The sequence below is a fragment of the Ranitomeya variabilis genome, chromosome 3 (assembly GCF_051348905.1).
Source record: "Ranitomeya variabilis isolate aRanVar5 chromosome 3, aRanVar5.hap1, whole genome shotgun sequence".
Classification (NCBI taxonomy): Eukaryota; Metazoa; Chordata; class Amphibia; order Anura; family Dendrobatidae; genus Ranitomeya; species Ranitomeya variabilis.
In genome coordinates, this window is record NC_135234.1 from 572,824,965 (window position 1) to 572,852,189 (window position 27,225).

General features: G+C 38.6%; 1 protein-coding gene across 6 annotated transcripts in view; it reads right to left on the minus strand.

Moving 5' to 3' along the window:
- LMO7 (LIM domain 7) overlaps positions 1–27,225 on the minus strand; it is a 230,389-nt gene that overhangs the window by 13,513 nt on the left and 189,651 nt on the right. For 3 of the 6 annotated variants that reach the window (XM_077297225.1, XM_077297226.1, XM_077297227.1), the window contains 13 exons: positions 25,321–25,438; positions 24,189–24,331; positions 22,735–23,389; positions 21,875–22,009; positions 18,357–18,471; positions 17,853–18,014; positions 15,305–15,486; positions 12,854–12,911; positions 8,544–8,600; positions 6,337–6,362; positions 5,879–5,983; positions 2,707–2,793; positions 1,416–1,876 (listed from right to left, as the gene is read on the minus strand). In XM_077297225.1, the coding sequence (XP_077153340.1) occupies positions 1,416–1,876; positions 2,707–2,793; positions 5,879–5,983; positions 6,337–6,362; positions 8,544–8,600; positions 12,854–12,911; positions 15,305–15,486; positions 17,853–18,014; positions 18,357–18,471; positions 21,875–22,009; positions 22,735–23,389; positions 24,189–24,331; positions 25,321–25,438 (2,304 nt within the window). The remainder of the gene's footprint in view (positions 1–1,415; positions 1,877–2,706; positions 2,794–5,878; positions 5,984–6,336; positions 6,363–8,543; positions 8,601–12,853; positions 12,912–15,304; positions 15,487–17,852; positions 18,015–18,356; positions 18,472–21,874; positions 22,010–22,734; positions 23,390–24,188; positions 24,332–25,320; positions 25,439–27,225) is intronic. The other 3 variants (XM_077297230.1, XM_077297228.1, XM_077297229.1) reach the window with 2 other exon arrangements.

Below are 27,225 nucleotides of genomic sequence, written 5' to 3' on the forward strand. Positions count from 1 at the left end.
TTTACAACTTTTTTGTATGCATGGGGTTTATCAAAGTAAGGTTTGCAACCTATTATGTCATAAAAAGCGTTTTCTTGTAGCAGTGTTTTACACACTTTGCTCTTTTAGAACCATTAGTTTTCAGAGTGAGTTTATTTTTGACAAATTCCAAGAGATAATAAACGTCAAAATCATCAGTGGGATACAATGCAAAAGCCAAAAACTGAATGTTAGAACAAAAGGGCTTCAGGGCTCTGCTTAGTGCTGGGTCCACTCGGCGTCACTCAGAGCAGAAAACAAACCAGGCAATCAATGATTCCTTCTGGTTTCTTTCTGTAAAAGTTTTAGAACTTTTTACATGAAAGGTATACTTCAAAAGAAGTATTAATCAAAAAGTTACTTATCAATATCAAGTTTTAATAGTCAAAGTAAACCCTTGTTAATTTGTGGTGCTATGTGTATACTTTAACACTTCATGACCAAAAAAATTCTGAAATATATCTGGATTCCTTACTATACGCTGAGATTTCTAGTTTCCAACAGTTTACTTTGCAACTTTGCAGTATGAACTGGGAAATGTCTGTAATTGCTTTATTACTAAGAGAATGGAGGTTAAATGACAGATACTCTAATAAACTGCTGTATACATTGAAATATATGCATTTCATATAGTGTGTAAGAGAAAATAATAAAATAATTTAGATCATTTAAGTAAAATACAAAAAGGTTAAATTATGATGGCAAAAAATGAAATTTGCCACCTCAAAAAGACAAATATTACAAAATGACACCACAAAGACACTTAAAGGGAACCTGTCACCCCCAAAATGGAAGGTGAGCTAAGCCCACCGGCATCAGAGGCTTATCTACAGCATTCTGTAAAGCTGTAGATAAGCCCCCGATGTATCCTGAAAGATGAGAAAAAGAGGTTAGATTATACTCACCTGGGGGGGCGGTCCGATCCGATGGGCGTCGCCGTCCGGTCAGGGACCTCCTATCTTCATAGGATGATGTCCTCTTCTTGTCTTCACGCTGCGGCTCCGGCACAGGCATTCTTTGTCTGCTCTGTTGAGGGCAGAGCAAAGTACTGCAGTGTGCAGGCACTGGGCCTCTCTGACCTTTCCCGCCCGATGCCTGCACACTGCAGTACTTTGCTCTGCCCTCAACAGGGCAGACAAAGTACGCCTGCGCTGGAGCCGCAGCGTGAATACAAGGACGTCATCGTAAGAAGATGGGAGGCGCCAGACCCGGACCGCAGCCGGACCGCCCCTGGGTGAGTATAATCTAACCTCTTTTTCTCATCTTTCAGGATACATCGGGGGCTTATCTATAGCATTACAGAATGCTGTAGATAAGCCCCTGATGCCGGTGGGCTTAGCTCATCTTCCATTTTGGGGGTGACAGGTTCCGTTTAACCATTTGCTACTAATACCAACCTGATGTTTGTTCTTTGAATTCGTTCACTCTGTAATTTTAGCCTTTGTTGTTCCTCCTCCTGTTCTTTTTTCCTCTGCCATTCAACTTCTCTACGTCTCTTTTGTTCCTCCTCATTTTGCCTTCTTTCCTCATCTTGCCTTTTTCTTTCTAAGTCTTGCTGGACTCTGCGCTCTAACTCCTCTGCCCGAAGCTTGAGCTCTGCCTCCTCTGCCCAGCGCCTGCGTTCTTCCTCCTCTGCCCGGAGCCTGTGCTCTTCCTCCTCTGTTTGTCTACGTTGGGCTTCCAAGTATCTCAAGTTTTCTTCTTCCTTTTTTCTTTCACGTTCCTCTTCCTGTCTTTTCTCATTCTCTTGAAAATTGTCATCACTGCTTAGTGAGCCTTCAGACCCCCCTTTCCTCAAGTATGAAGGGGTATATGACGTCATGGACCTGCTGGTATGGAATTGTAGAATCGCTGGTTCCTATAAAAATTGAAAGGTATCAATGAGTTGTCTAGTTTAGGATGTCCATTTATAAAGAAGAAATCGGCAGTCTAAATAGGAGTCCATTAATTCAGTACCTAAATCTTTGGCCAGACTGGAGTTGCTAAATAGGTAAAATATAATGCATAGCTCCACTCTGGTTAAAGTACCACTCAGATGGGCTGCTGCAAGGCAGATCACGCATTATGGTGAAGGGTATTTAAAACGTATGAGTTAGGACATTCTCCAAAAAGTGCAGTACTTTATCTGAAGTTTGTGGGGTCTCTATAGACACTGGATTTTTTGTTATGTAAATATAAAAAAAACAAAGGAATTAAAATCATATCGAACGGGTCTGCAGATTTTGCTCAAATGCTGTTCTAGAATGCAGTTTCCATGGTATGTGCGACTGCAGGTTGTTTTTCCTCCTTTGTGCACCAAGAAACCAAGACTTAACTTGGTCTACCAATTTTGTATTGCCCATCCAAAATTGTGGAAGAAACATGGGTGTGGCCAACTACCCTACCATGCACACAAAGCCTCTGGCTCACACAACTGCCGTGCAGCAGTGAGACATCAGAGAAAAGGGTTCAAATAAAAGTTAAAACTCACCAGTGACTTGGACTAGCCACTTGGGTCTAACAAGTCACTTGTGCCCCTTGTGTACAAAATGTGATATTCCCCAAGCCTAAAGATGTTAATACACGATATAGTGCATCAGTTAAAGCCCACATTGCTTTAACAAACAAGTATTACAAATATGTAACGAAAATGAAAATATCAAAAGTGTAAAAGCTAAACAGGAAAAAGATGAACATGATGTATCAAACCTGATCAAGAGGTCTTCCTTTCTCGGCTTCTTGCTGAGCCCTTTCCCACTCTTCTTTAAGTCTCTCTTGTTCCCGCTTGTATTTTTCCTGCCAATAAATTTTGAAATTTAATATAAAACATCTTAGTCATCTATGCACTTGTTCACACTATTGTCTGAGAATATGCGAACTCTGCATACAAATCACTGATGCATTTTCCCCACAAGGTTGACCTCTTTCCACTCCTAACCTCCTTTATTCCGATAAATAGCTCATCTATGATCTTTTTCTTTGTGTTATTGCCTGCCTTTTATATATTATTCTATTTTTTCTATACTGTAACCAGTTTTCATAACTTTAATTCAGTCATAATACTGGGCCTTAGGATTCTAACATTTTACTATTGCAATTGATTTATAATGCCAGATTTTCGGCTTTTGTTTGATATTATATAAGAAGTACTATATTTTCCTACTAGCTAAATTTGTCTGGTACATTTGCTGGAATATTAAAGTAAATAGATTAAAGGGAACATTTCAACTACCCAGTTTTAAAAAAATCAGTTAAATGAGTGTTTAGCCTTTTAAAGGGAATCTGTCACAAGGTTTTTGCTACTTCATCTGAGAACAGCATGATGTAGGCAAAGAGACTCTAAATCCCATAATGTATCACATAGTTTACTGGGTGCAGAGGTTCTAACACAGTCCTTAGAGGCAACATGAAGCAGAGGTGAGAAAGCTGATCTCGCCCACACCAGGCTCTGTATATAGTCTATTGACAGGAGGGGCGACTAACATACAAGAGTTGCTGTAGTCCAGGCAATGATCATCACTAGGTGATGAAACCTTCATTATAAGTAAACAGCAGCACAGTCTGACATATGACACATCAACGAAATCTGTGTTTTAACCCCCACCTCATGCTATTCTAAGATTACATAGCAAAAAGCTGGCAACATATTCCTTTTAAAAGATAAGCTAGTCTATATACGTATGACCCCAAAGTGCGTTTCTAGCAGCAATAGTCTGCATTTTAAAATTAAGTTTGGAAGTGCGTTGCGGGCATGACGATGCACTTGCAGCTTTTCAGACTTCACTGTATTACCAAAGTAGCAGCATCCTCCCCTGATTGACAGATCAGTGGCAGTGTACCAGAGCCAAGGACTTGTCAATGGGAAAGGTACTGTTAATTCAAGAATACAGGGGATGTGGAGGAGCAGTAAGTGCATCACCTGGCCACAATGCACTTCCTGACTGTACTTCAAAACAAGATTTTGTGTTTTTCGGTTATAAAGATTAGCTAGCTTATCTTGTATATGGCTACAGAGAGTCATGTAAATTGCTTTGGGTGGGTGAGGGGTAAAAGTTGCCGATTGGTTCCCTATAACTCCTTAATGCAATATCACATACATGAATGTGGGGATCTTTCTTTAAAAGTCAGGACCAGATATTTACTGCACATGCTGGTTAACATCAGCATGTAAAAGGAACACGTGCCATTGCTCACTCTTACTGGCTCTCATCGGTGCCTTGCAACATGTTGTGTTCGACGCAGATCGGCGCAGCATCAAAACGACGCATGCGGAGGCATCCACATACATTCGCAAGGCCTGCGTACCCAATGTTAAAGATATAAACACAGGACGCATGCCGACGTAGGCAGAGCTGAATGGAAGAGGGGCAGCTGTGGTCGGGGCTTAATGGAGGAACTATGCAGCCCTCCGCAGCTCTGCCCAATAATGCAAGTGTGAAACCAACCTTACGTTTTCAAAAATATAAAAAAAATGAAAAAAAAACCAAAAAAAACTTTCCCCATTAAAAAACTAAGCCATCTTATCCGGTATTACCAAGTTTAGACAAGTCCAATATATCAAGGGCAGCATGGTGGCTCAGTGGTTAGCGCTGCAGCCTTGCAGCAGTGGAGTCCTGGTTTCAAATCCCACCAAGGATGACATCTGCAAGGAGTTTGTATGTTCTCCCCGTGTTTCCGTGGGTTTCCTCCGGGTACTCCGGTTTCCTCCCACATTCCAAAGACACACTGATAGGGAATTTAGATTCTGAGCCCCATCGGGGACAGTGATACTAAGGTGTGCAATCTGTAAAGCGCTGTGGAATATGTTAGCGCTATATAAAAATAAAGATTATTATAAAGATTATCATCAAGATATAAACCGAATTAGCTGATCAGTGAAAGCCCTAAGTAGAATAAAAATTAAAACCTCCAGAAACGTGGTTTTTAGGTCACCACTCCTCCCTAAAACAATGCAATAAAATCGGATCAATTTGTTGTATATAGCTCAAAAATGCTATCAATAAAACTGTCAGCTTGTCTCGCAAAAAATAAGCCCTGTCCCAGAGCTCGAAGGAAAGCCTCAGAAAATTGTGACAAACACCTAATTTTTTTCTAATTTAATTTTTTTTTTTTTTTTTTTATAAATTTCAGATTTTTCTTTCTCTACTTAAATGAAAAAAATTTGATACAACTTTGATATAACTCATTCTGACCTACAGAATCATAATTCATAGTAATTTTTACCACAGAATGCACACCACAAAAAAAAAAAAATTTCTAGCACAATTTTATCACACTTGGATCTTTTTTTCACCCCACTTTCAAGTACTTTATATGGTCAAGTTAATTGTGGCAATCAAAACTACAACTCATCCTGCAAAAATATTAGTGCTTATACAGCTATGTACAAATATATTTAAAAAAAAGAAAAAAAAAGGGGGAGAAATAAATGAAAGTGCAGAAACAAAAATTGGCTGCATAGGGAAGAGGTTAAGTGGAAAAGAAAAAAACCCAAGATAATAAAAATGAAAATGCAACAATAGCTAAAGGAGATGGACACCTCCGGAAGCCATTTTGTTTTTTTACCTCAAAGTCTATTTTGCAATTGGGATTCATGAAAAATGTTGCGCCTATGGGCTTTTATAGGCTGTTAAGTATTTATAACTATTAATTTATTATTTTTTTTAAACTCCTTTTTTGCAGATTTATAACCATAGACAAGTGGAAGTGAACTTTGATATGGCTGTCGTCCACCTGATAGGAATGTAGTATGCAAATTCATGTTCTGGTTCAATTTTATTAATTCTAATTAAAAACAATAGGATTAGTTTCCCTCAACCGAGCATGGCCACTATACGCACGTGATCGATTTTTAGATTAATGATCACATTTAAAATTTTACCTGCAACAGTTTTTCTTGTTCTTCATGCCATTTTTCCTGTCTCTTCCTCTCTTCTTCAGGGTCCCAAGACCACCTAGTTGAAACATTAAGGGACGGAACTGGCATCTAGGAATAATTTGAGAAAATGTTATATATATCCTCATTGATGTGCGCATATATAAGGACACACATCATGCAGACTAAGAACATTTAATTTAGCATAATGGAGGAGAATTACCAAAATTCTAGGAAACGTGGAGGAAATACGTAAAAGCTACCAATAAGTTTTAAAAAGAGTTGTCCCAAACTAAAATTTGATGGGTGATTTTTTTTTAGAAATAACGACACTACTTTTCTCAGTAGTGTTGATTATTGCAGCTCAGTTCAGCAAAAGGAGGCTAAGTGACAATTCCACCCTTAATCCAAGGACAAGAGTGGCACAATTTCAGGATGAAAGCCAACAGGTTTTAGCATATTACCTCTGGTGCAGAAGAATCTGTACTTCCTGGTAGTGAGACGGGAAAAAACAAACACAAATAGGTCAAATCAAAGAAAATAAAACCTTGAATACTTAATAAGAACCTCCAAGAGCGAGATTCACAATTTCTGCAAACTTTTAATGCTACTTTTGACTCCTGGTCAAGCAATATTATATCAGCAAGACAAACACTTTAAACCTTGAAACTTGTAGGCTAAATTCATCTTAGAATGGATATTAGCATGTGCAAACTGGTGTGAGAAACCGGAAGAAAAATGTTGTCTTTATTTTAATTATATTATTTATTCAATAAGACTAAATTGTCCAAAGAATTAAAAAAAAAAATAAATTGTGACTTCTGCTTTATTTTGCTAATGCTAATCATACAATCAACCTACATCCTAAATGGAGGTGGTTATAAAATAGCTATATAACTGGTTTTACAAAAACTGGTATGCTTGTAATATATTACATGAAGAGTAAAATCCAAATTTCCTACAGGGCTTATTGAACAGACCCATGAATTACAATTAACGTAGTTAGTTTCTACAGCCATTACAAAGGTTTTTTATAGTCTGTACTGGATGACTGTCAGTGCCAGGGAAGCAACTTTTGGAAAAAACAGGGTCTTAATTAGAACTTGTCATGTTAAACAAGATATCTGATATGTCTCTATAGACAGCATGTTATAAAACAGTAGAAGCGGAGCAGATCGATATGCAAATTTTTGTTGGAAAAGATTGGGTACAATTTATAATCTTCTTAAATTCCTTCTTTCTATGGGCTAAAAAGAGTCCAGTGGGTGGTCTTCTTACTAATATATCCAGGGTTCTTTAAATATGTGAGCATTCAAAGATAGCAGTAATAACCTAATCCACTGATTAGGACCACCCCCACTTAACTCATCAGCACAAAATGACTACAAGTTCCACACAAAGTGGCATGACTACTGCCCTGCAAGGCCAAAACAAAATATAATCTGGTCTTTTACATTTTGCTGCTATAGTAATAAGTAAACTAGATAATTGGGATACTATTAGTTTTCATTTACTTTCAATACATATGGTGTTATACAAATGATGCTCAATGCAGAATATGACACAGCAAACAAAACAAAAAAACACATGACAACACACAAGATCAGCAAACATGCTTGTTAGTCTGCAATGAGGAGGATTGTCAAGCATTGCACAGAAAAAGCCATGGAACCTTCTCAAATATTGTATGTGACGGACGTGGTCTTCTCGAATGCCAGACATACACAAGGCATAGGCGTCTACAACACATTTGATGAACAATAAAATTACATCACTAACAATGTAAAAGCATGAACAGCAGTACAAGCGCAACAAACACCTGTACTACACAATAGGAACATGGCATCTAGAGCTATTTTACATAGGCTTCCCGGATGGTTAACAAGCAATAGTAATTGGTTATAATCTACATCAATAGCATTGTTCTCCAGGATGAAATATGCTATTACTTCAAGAGGCTACTCTAATTATGCTGATTGAAGACCATTTAAAGTAGGAAAAATGTATATAAATACCAATGACTGAGTAGAAATGTTTGCCTTGTACAATAAGACTTGAATTGATACCAAGTTCTGAAGATCCATGCCCGCTTGTCATTATTGACCAAGAACGGAATAAGATTCCAAAAACAAAGACAACAGCAAACGTTGTTCTGCTCATTGCCATGTTCTAAGATCTATTACTACATGAACGTTGCGAGACAGGGCCTCGTCAATGTCATTGTAGATGCAGCTTTTCTATTGGTACTGGTTGTATTAGTTGTAGCTTAAAGATACAAATATTTTACTGGTTCAGGAATAACATAAGTACTGGTTCAGGAATAACATAAGTACTGGTTCAGGAATAACATAAGTACTTGTTTAGTTTGCAAAAATACTGATGTTTGCACTGAACCCGGGTTATCATAAGCTTTTTCTTGCGAGTGGGTTATTCTGCAGATATTTGTCCAAACATAAAGGAGAGGAACAGCACAGCAACATCTCCCATTACCACACAAGTAGACCAATGAGCTGTAAGAAAAACCAGATGATCCTAGGGATAAAACAAATGGGTTATGTTGCTTTCAGCGTGTGGCAGGAGAAGCTTAGAACCCAACACCATGGTTAGTCCTTAAAGAACCTTTAGAATTTTGGCAATAGCAAAGCAGCTGGTACTTGATCCCAAGTGTTACCTTGCTCAAAAAACTGAGACCTCCTTTTATTGTTTCTCAAGGATATAGGTTCATGTTCTAATTGAAAGATACAAAGTAAAACAAAAAAACTGTTTCATAGGCATTCCAATAATTTAGGGAAACCATCCCTATTGTTTAAAATTAAAATCATATTTTAGCAAGCTCTTACACGTATTTATCTTTCCTCACACATCTGTTAGAATTATGAAAATCACAGGATCAATGGATATGTCAATGATATGCAAATGATGAAAAAAAAAATCAAACAAAATTTTTAAAACATCTTGAACGACTACGAGCTCCATGCACAGAAATACATACACTTACGTACACACCTTGGCATGCCATCAATAAGATTTTTAATGATTGAGTATCATTCTGCCATAGTGAATTCTCTTGCACACACGAATCATCAAGATCTGCTATCTGCTCTCTTTGCAATTGCCAATCAATGACATCCCAGACGTCCTTGATGGGAGACAAGTCCAGAGACATTTCAGACTATTGTTGTATGCTTTAGCACCACTGGCTGCTCTAGGACACCTTCACATTTCCTCATGAAGGTCTCTTCAAAGTTTTGTCCACGTGGTCTCCAGACCAATATCAATGTGTGCAATACAAAAGCAGAACTCGTCACTGAAAAGGATAAACCTCCACTCTAGCTTCCATTGCCATCCTTCTCTGCACCAAGAGAGCTTTTGAAAGTGGCTCGTGAGATCAATGCAAACACTGTTGCTGGACATCTGCATTGTAGCACAAAATCACGCAAACATTTTCTGACTGTGTAAACACTTTTTGATGCCATAGGCTTGGCATGCAGCTAGTGATGAGTGCGAATGCTCGTGTATGCACCGAGTATTGTGGTTGTTTAAGCGACATGTTCGAGTACTAGCGGCTGCATGTTTTGCAGTACTTAGGATACTTTCACACTAGCGTCGTACGTCACAATGCGACGTACCGACGCATACTGTGAAAGCGCCACACAACGGGGGCAGCGGATGCAGTTTTTCAACGTATCCGCTGCCCCATTGTGAGCTCCTGGGAGGAGGGGGCGGAGTTCTGGCTGCGCATGCGCGGTTGGAAATGCTGGACACGACGCACCAAAAAACGTTACATGCAACTTTTTTTGTGCCAACGGTCCGACGCAACACGACGCAACCGTCACACGACGGTTGCGAAGGTGTGGCAATGCGTCGCTAATGGTAGTCTACGTTCACATTAGCATTCGTTGCCGCAGCGTCGCCGCATGCGTCATGCGCCCCTATATTTAACATGGGGGCACATGGACATGCGTTGTGCTGCGTTTTGCGACGCATGCGTTTTTTTGGCCGCAAGCGTTGGGCGCAGAAAACGCAGCAAGTTGCATTTTTTTTGCGTCCAACTTTCGGCATAAAAGGACGCATGCGTCGCAAAACGCAGCAATTTAGCCTGCGTTTTGTTGCGTTTTTGTTTGCGTTGTGCGTTGCATCGCCGACGCAGCGGCGCACAACGCAAATGTGAACGTAGCCTTAGTCTATGGAGAAAAAATGCATCCTGCAAGCAATTTTGCAGGATGCGTTTTTTCTCCAAAACGACGCATTGCGACGTGCGTCGTACGACGCTAGTGTGAAAGAGGCCTTAAACAGCCACAAAACATGCGGGGATTGCTCGTGTTTGTCAGGCAATCCTCAAATGTTTTGTGGCTGCCTAACAGCTGGAAAACAAGCGGACACGGAGACTCAAAACATGTCACTCGAGCTCCTGTGATACTTGGTATATAACCCATCACCCTAAGCAAACTAGAGTAACAAGAACTTGCGCTTATAACTATGTGACATCTAATTTCACTTGCAGTACAGAATGGATCAGTACGTGCCATTCTTCAAATCTGATGAGTTCACCTGGACAATGCCGGGAAGAGGCGTTTATGAGACATCACCACATACTGTGCTTGATAAAGGTCTGTTGACCGCAACGTCGCTACAGGAGGCAGAATAAATGTAAGCTGCTATTTTTTCACCATCCATTGTGGCGCTGTCTTTTTGTTTTTTGTGGTTTTGGTACTGTCCGGGATGGGCTCCCTGGTTTTGGACGTGCGCCCTTGTGTCCACTGAGACCTTCAATCTATATATAAAAGGGTGCGGTTTTGACTTTCTTTTGTTTTGACTCTGATCACCACATACTGGTCCTACTCCAGGGATTATAGTATGTAGTGGCATACTGAAGGGTAATCAGACTCCTCTAATCTTCATTTCAAATACCTCTAGTAGCTCTAATGTTCATTTCAGAATGCATTGATTTGCTTTTAGAATCCGTGGTATGGCCATTTCTCCAAAATGTCCAAAGAGATTTTTTTTTTTTTTTTTAAACACAACAAACCCAGGCCGCATGTTGCGCTTGCCATTGTGAGTAGCCCAAAAGTGCTACTATGGCATGTAATGCCTCTGGACAGGTCTCCCATCAAGGATACCTGTGATGTCATTGGTTGTCAATTTTAAATGGAGCTGCCCGCCGTGGATCTTGATGATTTATGTGCTCTTGTGATTTAGTCCATTAAATCTTATTTAGAGCATGCCAAGGCATGCAAGTGCGTGTTTTTCTAGACTCACTCAACTCATACTCAGTACTGACTAAATAGAGACATTTTTAAATGTTGCTTCCACTATTCTCTATTTGCACATCATTACCATATCTACGATTTTCATAACTGCACGACTTTGAATTTGCCAAAACAAAAACTATGTTAAGGAGTGTATAAATCTTTATATAAATGGTCTGAAAAGAAGTCTAAAGTGGCTCCAAAGTAAAGCTTAATTTTAAGGGCAGAGTCAGATGTCCGTAAAAATCGGAGCAAGGTCAGAACGCAGTGCACGGACAGTCAGGAGAGCCGCTGGCCAGTCTGTGCACAGCTTCTGAACTCACTCAGATTTATACAACCGCCTGATTCTGCTCCAAGAGACAGCAGTTCAGATGCAAACCATTCTTTCGTTACTTGCCATATTCATACGCAAATGAAATGTAAAATCCCATGCCAAAAGGTTCAAGTAAAGCAAACAAATATTCTAGTAAAATCAGTTCCAAGCAACTTGATGAAGATGTTTGCAGTTACTTCACTAGCCATTCATAACAAGAAAAACAAGAAAACACAATGCTGTAACTTAGAAGCCACAGTGGTATCTTTAGTCTGAACTGCAACACTGTGGAACATGATCTGTCTGGTGACGCTGTACAAGTAGCCGCTGTTTGGACTGTAAGCTCATGAGATATTTAAAGAAGGTGCACATCTTAACTATTCTTACTTGAAGAAAAAGGAGCTTTTGTGTTTTGTTTTATCAAGTAGTCCTAATAAAGATTTATAGGAAAAGGTGACAAAGGCACAAACATAGTGAAGCATAAGGCATGTCCTAGAAGTGCAGCACATAATGTGAATAAAAACATTAAATTAAAAAAATTCAATTTCCCAAGATGTAACATGTGGAAAGGTCACTTTCTCCACAACGCTTTTTAAGCGATGGGAAAATTCTAGGAAATTACAATATAACTATACGGAAATCACGAGACCAAGTTAACACAATATATAAACAGATACATCATTCTATTGCTGTAACTGTAATGCAACCTTGATTTTAATCTGGTCTTTATTGTCTGATAACTGCATGTTTTCATACGATAAGTAAACTACGGTTGTGTAAGCCAACAAGGCAGTGAAGACCACTATGCACACATTATGAAAATTACAATGAAAAGGTCAATTATCTGTTATAATTCTCAATTTATTTCAAATTCCATGACGATACAGGCTACACTGTGGCACAAGCAGAAGGTTCAGAATGTGTCCTCCACTCACCCTTACTCCTATTTAAAGGGAACCTGTCACCCCAAAATTTGCCTATAAGCTAAGGCCACCGGCATCAGGGCTTATCTACAGCATTCTGTAATGCTGTAGATAAGCCCTGATGTAACCTGAAAGATAAAGAAAAACAAGTTTTATTATCTTTCATGTTACATCAGGGCTTATCTACAGAATTACAGAATGCTGTAGATAAGCCCCTGATGGCGGTGGCCTTAGCTTACAGGCGAATTTTGGGGTGACAAATTCCCTTTAACGGTGGGTGCCAGTAACACAGTATCATTTCATGCACAATGCGTATTGCACCCCAGCACAGAACTAAAAGCAGAGTCTATGACCATTTCCTCCCTGTAGCATCCCTATCTAAATAGCATCCTAAGCAGCAATCTACTCTACATCCCAGCTTTGTCTTTCTATCGTAATATAGATGTCTTGTACGAGTTAATTTACTAAAACATGACAAACTAAAGCCAACTATTACCTTTTTGCTTAGTATCCACTTCCTCTTTCATTCCATTAATTTGTTTTTTCTCCTTAACCTACAACAACAACAAAATGATTCATTTAGTGGTTAAGTGGCGCACACACATCAGAGATACCAGATCATCATCAAAATGAAACCCACACTGTTGAATTGAAAAAAAAATCTAGCCTAAAACTATTTATAAATTAAGCATAAAAGGGGTTATTCCCAAGCTGTTTCTTAAGCAGAACACATCTCTCAGTCTCCTCTCGGTCTGGTTGCTGGGAGGGCAGGCACTCCTTATTGAGTGACAGTTCTGGACGATTTCCTTTTGCTGAGCTTATGCTACTGTGCCACATTAACAGTCTCTCGGTGCACTGGTTCTGGAGTCCACATTATCATCAATATATTTGCATCTAGATATTACATTGCCTTTGAACAAGCACATGGCTCAGGAAAGTGAGAGGTGCGATTAGAATAACTGCTCTGGAAAATGGGGTAGCTCGGTCAGAAGAGGAGGGGGGGGGGGGGGGGGTTGAGCAGCTAAATCACTTAGCCGGAGAGAGGGATTTCATGTGTTCACTGTTATGCCTGGTGTATATAAAAAAGCAAGTCAATTGCAAAATTTGCTTAAATTTTCATAGTGTCGAATTATACCAATTACAGTAAAATACTCCTTGAAAAAATAGCTTCATAAATATTTTAAGAAGTATTCTTTAAAAGTAAGCATAGATACAGTACAGACCAAGAGAATGCCAAGAGTGTGCAAAGCAGTCATCAAAGCAAAAAAGCAAAAGGTGGCTACTTTGAAGAACCTAGAATATCAGACATATTTTCAGTTGTTTCACACTTTTTTGTTAAGTATATAATTCCACATGTGTTAATTCATAGTTTGGATGTCTTCAGTGTGAATGTACAATTTTCATAGTCATGAAAATACAGAAAAATCTTTAAATGAGAAGGTGTGTCCAAACTTTTGGTCTGTACTGTATATGTATTTTTATTGAGCCACTCTATTTCCAGAAAAATGTAAGGCCTCTCAGGAATGAGCCATAGTTGATTTTGTTTTGTTTTTTAAACCAACCTTCCAAAGAGATGGGATTACATAAGGTATTGTACATAAAGCATATCTCCCACAAAGAGCTGCATTAGACTACACTATGTTAAGGGATCATACTATATGGGTATGTCTGGCAACAATACTGATATCACTTGTTCCTTAGGGGAGTCTATTAGTCATTGTTAAATCATTGCATGTAGACAAGAAAAAAATTCTACCATACCTACACGAAAGGAAAAGAGATAGTTACAAGTGAGGTTGCAGGGAAAAAATATAAAGAACATGTAAAATTCACAAGATATTGATGATCTGGGCAGATGATTAATAATCCCACAACATGACCCCAGTGTTGTTAGGGTGGGCTTTTAGTAAGATTTTGACTTTTTCCAGAACAAGCATTCTCATATTACCCACAAGAATATATTATACATACACGTATGTGTCTATTATACACACATTCATATAGAGTGTGATTGTGTGAGAGTGTGCTACCCATGGTTCAATCATATAGGACACATTACGATTGTAACAGGACACATGTGTTGCAAACCTCTTTAAAGGGATACTATGGGAAGATAAAAAATATACTACAATTTAAATTCTGTCTAAAACTATAAAAGGCTCAAACGACTGCCTGTTATATGTAACTTCTTGTGATTTTACAACTTCTTACTGTGACCTAATGTCACAGCACTGCTGATGCCGAATTCTAGCTAACTGCTTATGTAAGCTATCCCCCCCCCCACCCGACCAAGGTTTATGACAGGTCTTAATCCTCATGCACCTTAACAGGTTATATACAAATACAGTGGAGAAGAAGAATGGGTGGAGGGGAGGAGAGGAAAGAATGCAAACCATACACAGCCTGCCCCCCTATAGTCAGCGGACTAGCTTGTGTGATCAGCTAGCTACAGCCATGACTCTGATCTCTGACGAAGCACCTCAGAAGTGGAGAGGGCTCTGACTAGTGGTAAAATCACATGATGTTGCCATACAAAGACAGGCAGAGATGTGTGTGCATTTATAGATTTAGGCAGAATGCCTGCTGAAATACATTTTTATCTCCCTGGAGTACCTCTAATATGACACATCGAAGAGAAGACAGTCTGCAATATTTGGGCATGTACATCTACTGGAGCTTTGTTATCTTTCTATACTGGGAAATAAGCTCTGATCTGGGGAAGAACACCTCAGCTATTCTATGGTGCACACTGCTCTGCAAAGGATAACCGCATACTACACTATTCATAAATGGCAGCTTTATTAATATTCACTTTATGAGATCAGCAAAACTCTTTAGGGTCAATGTAATAATCAAAACCATGAATATTAATATAAAGAATTTGCAAAAAAGAGCACAAAAATATACACAGCATATTAAAAAAGAGCAGCATAAACATATTACTTACATTTCCTGGGTCTGGTGGGCTGCTTCTCACGGAAGTGCTGGGAGATCTGGAGGGGCTACTGCCCCTAGAGCTGGCATCAATCCACTTACTCTCAGGAGAACCTACAAGTTTGTGATCCATACTGGTCAGATTGAGGGTTTTATGGCTTTTGTACGGCAGGGAAGGTGGGTCTCTGCCCCAGTCTGATTGGTAAGTAATCAATGCAGCGACACAAAGTATGAAAGTTAATGAAAAAACAAACACGAGACAAGTATACAAAGTGATGAAGCAAGCAGCAAAAGCGGTGTCACAAAGTGTTAGATCTCAGCAAAAAAAGACCACCTTCCCTAGACATGCAGCTATACATGCAGTTAGACAGCATAATGAATACTGTACATAAACTTAAAAGGCACTTTAACAATAGTTTCTTTTTACGTATATACAGATTTTCCTAAAACAGATATTACCGTACTGAAAGAAATTAGTTTAACAAGGTGTCATTCACCATCTCTGTCCATGGACCAAAGACCCAATATATCCACTATAGTGCAGACCCAGCTATGTCTAACATCCATATAGGTATATTACGAGTATTTTTTACTGATCTCCTGCCTTGTAAGCACTCTATGCACCCCAATTCTTTCATTCTATTCTTTTCATTTTCTGTTACTACCCGCTCTGTAACAGAGTTATACAGTTAAAGTGCCATTAAGTCACATACTAAACAAACAAAGATATCATCTGTAAGAAAAAAATTCTATTATGAACGTCGGTTCAAATTTTATTTAAAATAGCATTGAGGGTTCATTAATTCCTACAAGTTTAAGGATTTCTACAAACTTAAAAAAATGAATCCACCTGAAAGAATCATGACTAATTATTCATTATTTATTAAGAAAAAAAACACATAACATTTTAAATATGCTGCTCTGTTCAAAAATCTAAATTTGTTAAGATTACCATACTTTAAAGTACGGTAAATATCCTAAGCAGCCTGCAATGTATCAAAAATTCCAATTTTATTTGCTACCATTTTGGAAAACCGAAAAGTCCAGCACAAAAAAGTATTTACTATATTAGAAATACATTAATATAAAACAAATTCCAGCATATTTTCCAAGACCTTGCAGTCTTACCCATGGATACTTTTTTAAATTTTCATATGCCAAGTAGCCATCCACATCTTAGGATGCTGTACTTTGCAAGTGCAGTGAAACTGGGATCACATGGATTTTTTATGTGTATTAGTTTTGTGTTACTTTCACCTATTAGTTGGCCTATTTTTTATGTGCTACATAGAAACCAACAAGCAGACTTGCCATTTACTGAAATAAAACATCCAAATGGTCTGACTGACATGTGAATGCCAATACCTGCATTTGATATTTACAGGAAGGTATCACACTTTTGGATCATTAAATGGAATCTGTCACCTACTTTTTCGTATACAAGCTTTGGCCACAGCCATCAGGGGCTTATCTACAGCATTCTGTAATGCTGTAGATAAGCCCCCGATGTAACCTGAAAGATAACAAAAACAAGTTAGATTATACTTACCCAGGGCCGGGCGCGGTCCAGGTCCGATGGGAGTCGCAGGTCCGGCGCCTCCCATCTTCATACGATGACGTCCTCTTCCTTGTTTCGTTTTGCGGCTCCTGCGCAGGCGTACTTTATCTGCCCTGTTGTTGGGCTTCTCGGACCTTTCCTTGCGCAGTGCAGTACTTTGCTCTCAACAGGGCAGATAAAGCACGCCCGCGTAGGAGCCGTGACAGGAAGCAAGCAAGAGGACGTCACTGCATGAAGACGAGAGGCATCGGACCCGGACCGCGACGCCCATCGGACCGGACAGCACCCCCCCACCACCACCCGCCCCCCGGAGAGAATATTATAACTTTTTTTTCTTATCTTTCAGGTTACATAGGGGGCTTATGTACAGCATTACAGAATGCTGTAAATAAGCCCCTAAAGGCGGTGGCCGCAGCTTATATACGAAAAATTAGGTGACAGATTCCCTTTAAGAAAAATATGCAATTACTTATTCACAGCAGTACAATACTCCAGGTACACAGCCAAACCAGACATTGATGGCTTCCAGGTAGCAAATTCATTTTTTAACTTTTTTTGTTCAAGTTTTAAAGTACCTCACTTTTTTCTATTTAACGAAGGGATTTGTATAACTTATGGCTGCACTTTTTACGAAGTAGTTTAAAGCACATTATATAAATAGCTTGTCAAGCCTTATGTGACATCAAAGTTGCCATAAAAATGTTAAACAGCCACATTATCAATATTTGTGTTAAGCTATATGCCAAGCACCTTCATACAAAAGTCTTCAGCGTATCAATTCTGCCAGTTTTCAATAGTCATTATTACTATTTTCTATAGAGCCAGCAACATGCAGATAAACAGAATGTTTGTGCATCAAAATATGTGAATATCAGGCTGCATTTACTGACTATTAGAACGGGTGCATTTATTTATATATTTAAAAACTGGCAAAATTCTCTAGTTAGCATTGCCAAAAGCTGTTACCGTGAACAGCACTACTGATATCTCAAGTGAAACGTACCATTCTTGCCGTATCGTCTGACATCTATTGCAAGGTTTCCAGTTTCCACAGCACTGTCCATGGCTCCTCTCCACTGATTATAGTCCATAGATGAAACCTTGATGCCGTTGACAGATAGAATTTCATCATCTACTTGCAGTTGGGAAAATTCAGCAGGGCTGCCTGCAAACAAATATACAGTCAATGGTCAAAATGATCTTAAATTATATGAAATGTACTGTAGATTAAAAATTATAGACATAGGTTTGCAACTTTGTACTTGGTGATTTGCATAACATAAAAGATATGTGGTAATGGTAAAAGTACAGAAGTAAACTCTGTCATGCTGCCATGATGTATAAAAAGGGCAAAAAACAACATACTTTACTACAAAAACTCCCCCCAAAAATATAAACTGTTAAAAATGTATTATGTAGTATGTTGTCTAATGTTACTCTATGTCAAACAATATAACACTTACAAATAACATGATAAAGAGGAAAAATAAAAGACCTGTTACTGTACCTGAATCAACGGATGTTACAAAAACCCCTGCGCTGTTCCAGTTTGTTTTAAACCCAAAGTCATGGCTGCTCCCAGGCTTCTGGTTAATGCTAATTCGCATGTCGCTGTATTGGTCCTGGAAAAAAAAAACAACCTGAGTATCCTGTGTCTCTGACCTTTGTAAACAGGAAAGTCTATCCAGTACTGAAGGCAGGCAGGCTGTGCATAATATACTCTCTAATTATCCACGAGAGACGCTGTCAGTGCACATTGTTCAGTTTGTCACCAAATTCCTTATACTCCCAGCTGCTTTGTTCAAAAATGTCCTCTGTGTAATGTGGAAACGGGTGACGCTCAATAATTGTGTATCTACCCTAATAGGCACCAAATACCATCACTCTCAGGCCTTTGTCAGCATCCCGGAGAAAAAAAAGGGCATAATCCACATATTATTCCACTCCAGAAATTATAAATATAAATTTCCCAGGAGGAAAGGAAACAATGTGTGAAAGATTATATCAAGCCTTGAATTCAAAAGAAAAAAAAAAAAAAAAAAGATTTAGGGACTTAATCCCAAAATCAAAAGCATGACAACAGCTTAGCATGGAGAGAGTATTTAAGATGCGGACCCGGAGACATGAGTATGAATTGTAGGAGGTCACCAGTCTTGATGATCTATCGCCAGCCTATTAATGGAAACCAGAATCTAAGAATCCAGACAAGCTGCACATTTAGCTTTCTGAAAACCTCTCTGCATTTAAGGTGCATTTAATATTTAAAAAAACAAACCAAAAAAAAAAAACAGTAGAAACAGTGTGGCAGATGTCAGCAGTTACATTTTTTTAAGACTCTCTTTCTGTTATACCACATATTATATTTGCCACAATTTATTATCCAATCATTTAGTTCAAATAACTGAACATGTCGGTCTCCGTAATGTCATAGGCTCGTTTCAACGTGTTTATCAATTACGAACTTTATCCATTTTTTTTTTTTTTTTACTTTGGTGGTAGTTTCCATTTGAACTTGTACAAGTATAAACCAGATACTAACCATGAATGAGACTGCAGCAAATCTGTCACTAGATTCCACAGTACAAACTGAATTGTAAAAGCAATTACACCATTCCCAGATATAAGAGATCAATGCAATAATGTATGTAGTCCGTACTGTGATTCTCTGGGCAGCTTCAGCAAAGAGATCGCTAACTAGTTATAATGCAAACTATAGAAGGGGGAGGGGGAGGGGGAGAAGAAAAAAAAAAAAAAAAAGACACTGTCCACCACAGCAGCAACACCACCAGAGAAGTCACTCTGGGAAACGGGGAACTGGCTTTTTCCTGAAGTGGCTTTGCTTAGCAATACCTTGCAAGACTGCTGCCATCTTAAAACGTTGCGTGCACATACACTGAGGGTATATGCACACAACATCTTTTTCACACGGATTCCACGATGGACACCGCCTGAACAATTTATCAGAAAATGCTCTGCTCAAAAGGAATCAACATATGCATTACCAGGTAACAACAACTTTCTGTGCATATGTGCTGATTTTTAAAGTCTCTTCACCACTACAGGTTTTAAAAACACAAAGTGGTTAAGTGTCACATGTCTATTCTTCTGGTATTTTCCATTTGGAAGACACACTGTACTTTATAATATAAGTCAATAGAAAAGCTCAAAATTTGCCTGGACATATTGTGGAGCACTTTACCATTGTTTTTTGGTTAAAATATCGTTAGTTTCTTCATTAGTCAATAGAGTGAGAAAAAACGAATGGAAAATTAGAATATAAAAAGATATCACAAAAACTATAAGAAAACACTATAAATAAACACCGTAGACAAAAAAAAAAAAAAAGCTGAAAAAGGCTTTGGAATTGAACCATGAAATTCACAAAAGAAACTACAAGAAAATAGTATATTTTCCTGAAACACCATCAGCTTGAAAAACTTGGCGAGTTCATCAGAGATTAAGATGTTGTGTAAATATATCATATGTCTTTTTCATGATTAATTGTACTTCATGCTAGTGCATTCATCTAGATATTTTTTGCTTTTATGAAAGTCTGAAATTATAAAAATGTAGACGCACTTTTCAATATGGTAAATTTTATGCTACTGAAACAGATAGTCAAACCACACAAACCAAATGTTACCTTATATTTACTTTGCATCCCTATTGTTTTAAACATCATACTTAAATGACTTTTAAAGGGTTTAAAAGTTTAACAGCAATTTTTCATATTTCAAGGAAATTTACAAAACTCATTTTATTTGTGACTGAGGGACCTATATATTGGGACATCCCCAAAGTGATAATATTTTAAAAACTGCATACTTAACTAGTACTAAAAGGTGCTGTCAGGAAGCTTGTAACCCTTCACGTGCTTCACAGTGGATAATGCAAAGTTGAATGTAAAAATGAAAAATTACAGTTTTTTGCTAAAAAAAAAATAAACTAAGTTAGAAAATTAACACCACAATGCATTTTGCAGTTTCTGCTTACAGTAGCAATATCCCGTATGTGGTTAGAAACTCCTGTTTGGGTATATGAAAGGGTTTGAGAGAGAAGAAGAACCATTTGATTTTGGGAGAACTAATTTGGCTGGATTAGATTGTGGCAAAGCCAATGAGGTGCTAAAACAGAAAAATTTCCTCACAAGTGACCCCATTCTTTCTTTTAAACTTTGTCCCAGTATGGAACTTGAACACACTACACTGTTGGTGCAATGAGTGCAATACTCCTGTACTGCAGTGAATTAGACCTGTCAGTTTCACAGGGACATACAGCCTCGATAGACCAAGCTTATGATATAAAAGAGACCACTAAAACTGGCACATCAAGATGAGCACCACTATCGCATCACGGGGAGGAAAATGGGGTGAAAGGGAGAAGAAAATGGGATGAGAGGGAGCTCGCTTCCACTCACAATCATATGGATGTTGCATTTGCTATTCACCATGGCATCTGGTGGGTTACACAGACAGAATCAGTGCTGGCGTTAAACCTGTTTGTTGCTACAGGAGATAGGTGGTGAGTTAATCAGTGCTCCAGGCCGTGATTGTGTGCGTACTGCTCCTGTACACTCACAATCACCATGGACTTAAATGTAAGTCATGTTGCAAGAACGCCTTTTCAGTCATGACATACGTGCATGAAAAATGTCGGGAAGGGGTTAAGAGATATTTCGTAGTTAACCAAACTCAGACAACCTTTGCCAGATAAATGGAACTTGTCATCAGATTCATGCTGCCAAAATGGGGCACAGCATGAATCAGATCCTGGCTACACAATTACAGCCAAGATCTGAATCATGTTGCCTGCAGTTTGGACAGCATGAATTAGGCGACAGGTTCCCTTTAAAACGTCGGACATGCGTCAAATTGCGGAATTATTTCACATAATGTAAATGGGATTTTGTTAAACCCCTTTGTTATTCATTTTTCTTTACATTTGTATCACATAAACGCAGCATTAGAGGTATAGCTATCTGTGTTGAAATTACAATGCACAAGTGATGCTCCATGAGCACATTACCAGGGAGCTCCCGGGGTTTTTCTTCTCATATTGTATATTATCGGCCTCATCTACACTATGAAAGGGTTTCTCCACCTCTGGCTTGTTGAAATGGGACTCAATTGCTGAACCATTGTACTTTCGTGTATCATCCACCTAGAAAACACAACAACTTTTTAGTCTTTTAGTTTCTATAAAATATACTTGTAAAACAAATATGGTAACATATCACACACAAAAATTATGTCTGGCTGCGATTTACTCCACTCTCCCCCATACAGAGCACATGAATTGATCAGCAAAGATGAGAATTTATCTGTATCGGGAAGATAGGAAAGGTAACAGACAGCTGAATATACCTATTTGAGAACCAGTGTTAAGTTATGTTCACAACTCTGATTAAAATTGTGCCATGATTTTCCGCTTAAAGAAATTCAACTGCAGTTTCAAGTGCTGCAGATTCGCTTGAGGATTAGCTACACTGTCAAACAGGGCTAATCCTCGACTTTTTCTTGTACAGTCAAAAATATGCAGCATGCTACCAATTTCTAAAGCTGATTTTTTTCAGCCATTCCAAAAATTGTTTAAGATATTTCACATCGCATGCCAATGAGGTTGTGGAAACCAGATTTACATGGGATGTGGACTGTAGCTGGATTTTAAATAAATCGGGCTAAATCCAACTTGTGGGAACATACCTTAAGTTGTGTCATTATTCGGTGTAAAGGTTTTGTAAAGTTTAAAGGGTATAGAAATGTGATATTTATCAAAAAGCTTGAGCTACTGATAAACTTGGAGCTTTTGAAGATTGTAAATAGAGACAATGTGTAAAAAATGCTAATTGATCATTAATAAAAGCGCAAATGTAACAATTTCCTTACTGTGTATGATTTGGTAAATGAGGAAATTCCCTTTATCTGGGAACCAAAAGGTCTTGGAGTAATCACTGATGTCAATCGAGAAGTATCTGTTTTTTGGTATCCTCTTGGCAATGAAGATGAAATCCGACTAGGCTTGCTTTCTGTAGTCAGGGAACTGGATGAATATGGCATGCTGCTGGGGTCAGAGGGCGAGGATTTTCCTTGCACTGCATAACTCTTCACTGAATAACTAGTAGTGCTCTTACTTGTATATGGTTTATCTAATTCGGCAGTAGTTTCCTTTCCATACATTGTCTTAGTATTTGGTCTAATCTCAAGACTTTCAACCTTGGGAGACTGTTGCGCTGTAAAAGTGGTATCCCTGTGAATCTTTGCCTGGGGCTCAAATTCTGTATGACCACTAGGAACTGATTCATTATCTTCAAAATTTATTAAATTGCCATCATTTTCATCCTTGTGTGAGGAATAATTTTGGGTCGCATACACAGAAGCTTCCGTTGTTCTTGTATATGGGATATCCACTGTGTAACTCTTTTCTAAAACTGGCTTGGATGGGATAGCTGGCTCCCCAAAGACATCATCATTTGATGAATACATCCGGCGAATTTCTGACCTTTGATATCCATTATTGTGGTTCTCAATTTCTCTCTCCTCCCTTAAAACAAAACAAAAAAAAAAACAGAATTTTTTTGGTAACCGTTTTAAACAAACAAACCAGTCACAGTTGATAAAAATTACCTGTACAAATAAATTTCCTTAGCGATAGAATTGTGAAAATGAAATTAGAGGAAATGGAATTTTACATTTTTAGAACATTTCCGGAGCTAAGCACATTTTGGCTTTCTTTGCTTTTCTAAAACATGCATTGTGTTCATCCGCAATAGGAATGAAAGATGTGACCTTTTAGTCACTCTCTCCAAATGTTATCGAACGCCACACTTTGATTTAGAAAAAAAGACCCGATTCAAGTGCCAGAAACTTGCAACATTGGCCAAAATTTGTGTAAGGCAGCTTTGGACAAAAACTAAAAAATGGCTGTTTGGGACATGTACACTGCCGGGAACAATATTATAAGTGAAGATGAAATAAGTGAGAAAAAAATAGTCATTGATTTTCAGTTTTATTTAACAATGATTTAAAAAAAAGGGGTTGTCTCAAGTTCCTGTTTTCAGGACCACACATCTTGAGGAGACTGGGTCTCCTGAAGATTGACAATTCAGGCTTGCATTATATGGCGGAGCCGTTGACTCAAACTATGCACTATCCGATGACGCAAGCAGAGGCAGCTTTGCCTCAACATTGGAGAAGCTCAGGGGCATTGAAGCTGGACAGAAGTACTTATTAAATGGGTTAACTTTATAAGACACACTGTCTTTAATCCATGATTAATTTCTACATGAAAATACATACAAGCATTACTATATTGAAAAAGAAAATGCTTTAAATGGTCTCACCTCTCCTGACGCATCTCTCTGAATGTCTTATATGTTCTATCAGGACCTTCATTCGCAATCTTTTCAAGTTCTTCCCGCTCATCCTTTTTCTTTTGTAGATCTGATGTGTAGCTTTTTCTGCGGTTTTTCCATTTTGCCAAATCCTTATTTAAAGAGAAATAAATAAAATAAGTAGGAAAAAAAAAAAAAACTGGAAAGAGCTACTGTTAAACCAGCATAACTGAACTGTATAAAATATTTTTAATTTTCAACGTATAGCCCATCACGTACAGCAAAACATTCAGCGTAAAAAATCTACTGAAAAGAGAGCAAATGATGGTAAAGGAATAGTTTGTGAGGGGCTGTGCGGGAAATGCAGTTTCCATCTCGCAAAAATGGTCTAGTAAAACTAATCAAGATTACAAAAGCACAAAAGCTGAGCATATGACTAAAGTACCCTCCTTGCAGAGAGAATCTTGACTTGTACAGTAGAAACATTCATAGCCAGGAGACAATGTAGGGAGTAGAGCAGCTTCTGGCATGCTACAGCTTCTTTAAAATCAACTGAACAGGGGAAGTGCCAGGAGTCAAAAAAAAAAAATCTGATATTTTTGACCTATGTTAATAGGCACTGTACTTTCAACAAACTTTGAATAAATCAATAGTTCAGACAAATACAGGATACTGAATACACCATGCACTATTTTAATCTACGGAGAGAAGAGAAGTCGTGAAATGCAAAGGGAGGGCACAGGCAGGATTCACAAAAAGATGGTGCTGAGCTATATATCCTTATGTCAGAGGCAGAATCACACCTACACTGCTTTGTAATGTCTTCCATGCTACTGTTACTCCTTCATTTTTTCTGTTAGCTAAGGAATGAAGAAAGGGAATGCCTCTGCGTGCTGGGCTCTGTTTGGCTCAGATCACCAGTTCTAACCAGCTCAGTCAATTTAAATTTAAGAGAACCTACAAATTGGAAAACTAGTGAAAATGTAGGATACGTCATATAAGGGCCAAATATGTTTTTCTTCATGTACACACACAGGACAGCTTATTCTACCCTTTAAGGATTAGTTATCAATATTAAAGTCCTGGAAAACTCCATTTACTTTTAGGATAATTATTAACAAATACAAATAGCTACACCTACATCTTGCCACTTTTGATCTTGTTCCTGTAACTGGCCTTTGACTTTTTGGAATTCTTCCAGACGAATTTGTCGTATATTTAGAAGTTCCTCAGCATTGCAATTTTCCAGTGATTTACTTCTGTACAAATTAAATAAGAACACATTTACATACTGTTGAATAAGATCAATTAACCAAAAATACACCTGGTTTGGAAAATAAGTAAAAAGCTGTTTGGATACACAAATGAACATTTTAGTCTTCGATTTCCAAAAAGGTTTACATCAATATTTTACCATTATGCAGCACAATAGTAAAACACGAGTTCTAGTCCTCAGCAAATTTTTCTGTAGAAAGTAATCAATAACACAATATTCAAATACAAGATGCTACAACCAGCTTTAAATATATGTAACAGGGGCAACCAATAAAAGCAAGCAAGTAAAGCAAGCAGCATTGTTTAGTAACTTATGTGTTAAACTTGTACCACAAAATGTCTGCTTCTGATCCACCATGACAGAGCTTTTTTCATAAGTAAATTTCAGGAGGAACTTTAAAAGACCATATGAGCGACTGGCAGTCAGTGAATCTTATAACTGATTGACATCATAATTCTGCATGTCTTCTAAACAATAGTAGGAGTCCACTCATGTATGGACGATGTATCCAATATGTACTAATCCTACTAGCTGTCAACACAGTCATTGAAACAAAGAACCTTGTCCCATCTAATTTACCATTACATACATTGGTGCTCACAGGACAGAATGGAATAAAACAATCCCACGGAAAAGATAGAACAAATAGCAACTCACTTGTCTTGATCAAATCTTACATTATGGGAGCACAGGAAGCTCAGTAGATTACAGAACACATGGAATACACACAATTACGGAGTAGCATGACTGATGACAATCTGGGAGGGTCTGGTATGTATTTGTCACTACATTAGAATGTGAAAAATCTGAACACTAAAGCCACACAGTGCCTCTATCACGTCTGAAGAAGGGTATAAGTGAAGCAAACAGAATATTAGAAAACCTTAAGGGCTCTTTACACTATTGCTAAACCATTGCATGTGTTTACTGGTTCGAAATTTTTATTATACTTTTAGCATAGCAGAAAAAGGAAGAATCACATTCCAAAAAAAGCAAGAGGCACATCTGCAAGTAGTGTCCTTAGGTGGGTTTCTGGTTAAATTTAAAGGGAAGACTGTGCAAGTTTTATTTTTGTATTAATAATGTTAATGTGTGTAACAACACTTTCACACCTCAAATACAGAAGCCCCTGGGAATAAGGGACCGAGGTCGATGTCTGACCATATCTCCTACACTGTGGCTGCCCTTCTGCTGTGAGCTGAGAACACCCACTGGCTTGTCAGGTCATAGCTGTTGGAGGACATCTCGGCCATTTTCTTGTAGCCTGCAGCTGTGCTGCGTGCTCCAGTTTCCCCACCCTCACTGCTCAGTGAATGCTGCGACAGCAGCTGCCAGGGAGAGGAGTGTATCAGAGGTGGTAAGCCGTAATCAGCAGCACGTTACCAGGCTGTTTATCGCTGCTCCCCACTGCTGTCACCACAGTGTTTAGAGCACAGCAGAGTAATTATCAAGCTGCTGGGCTCTGATCACTGACACAGCTCTGCTGGGCTCTGATCACTGACACAGCTCTGCTGGGCTCTGATCACTGACACAGCTCTGCTGGGCTCTGATCACTGACACAGCTCTGCTGGGCTCTGATCACTGACACAGCTCTGCTGTGCTCTGATCACTGACACAGCTCTGCTGTGCTCTGATCACTGACACAGCTCTGCTGTGCTCTGATCACCGACACAGCTCTGCTGTGCTCTGATCACCGACACAGCTCTGCTGTGCTCTGATCACCGACACAGCTCTGCTGTGCTCTGATCACCGACACAGCTCTGCTGTGCT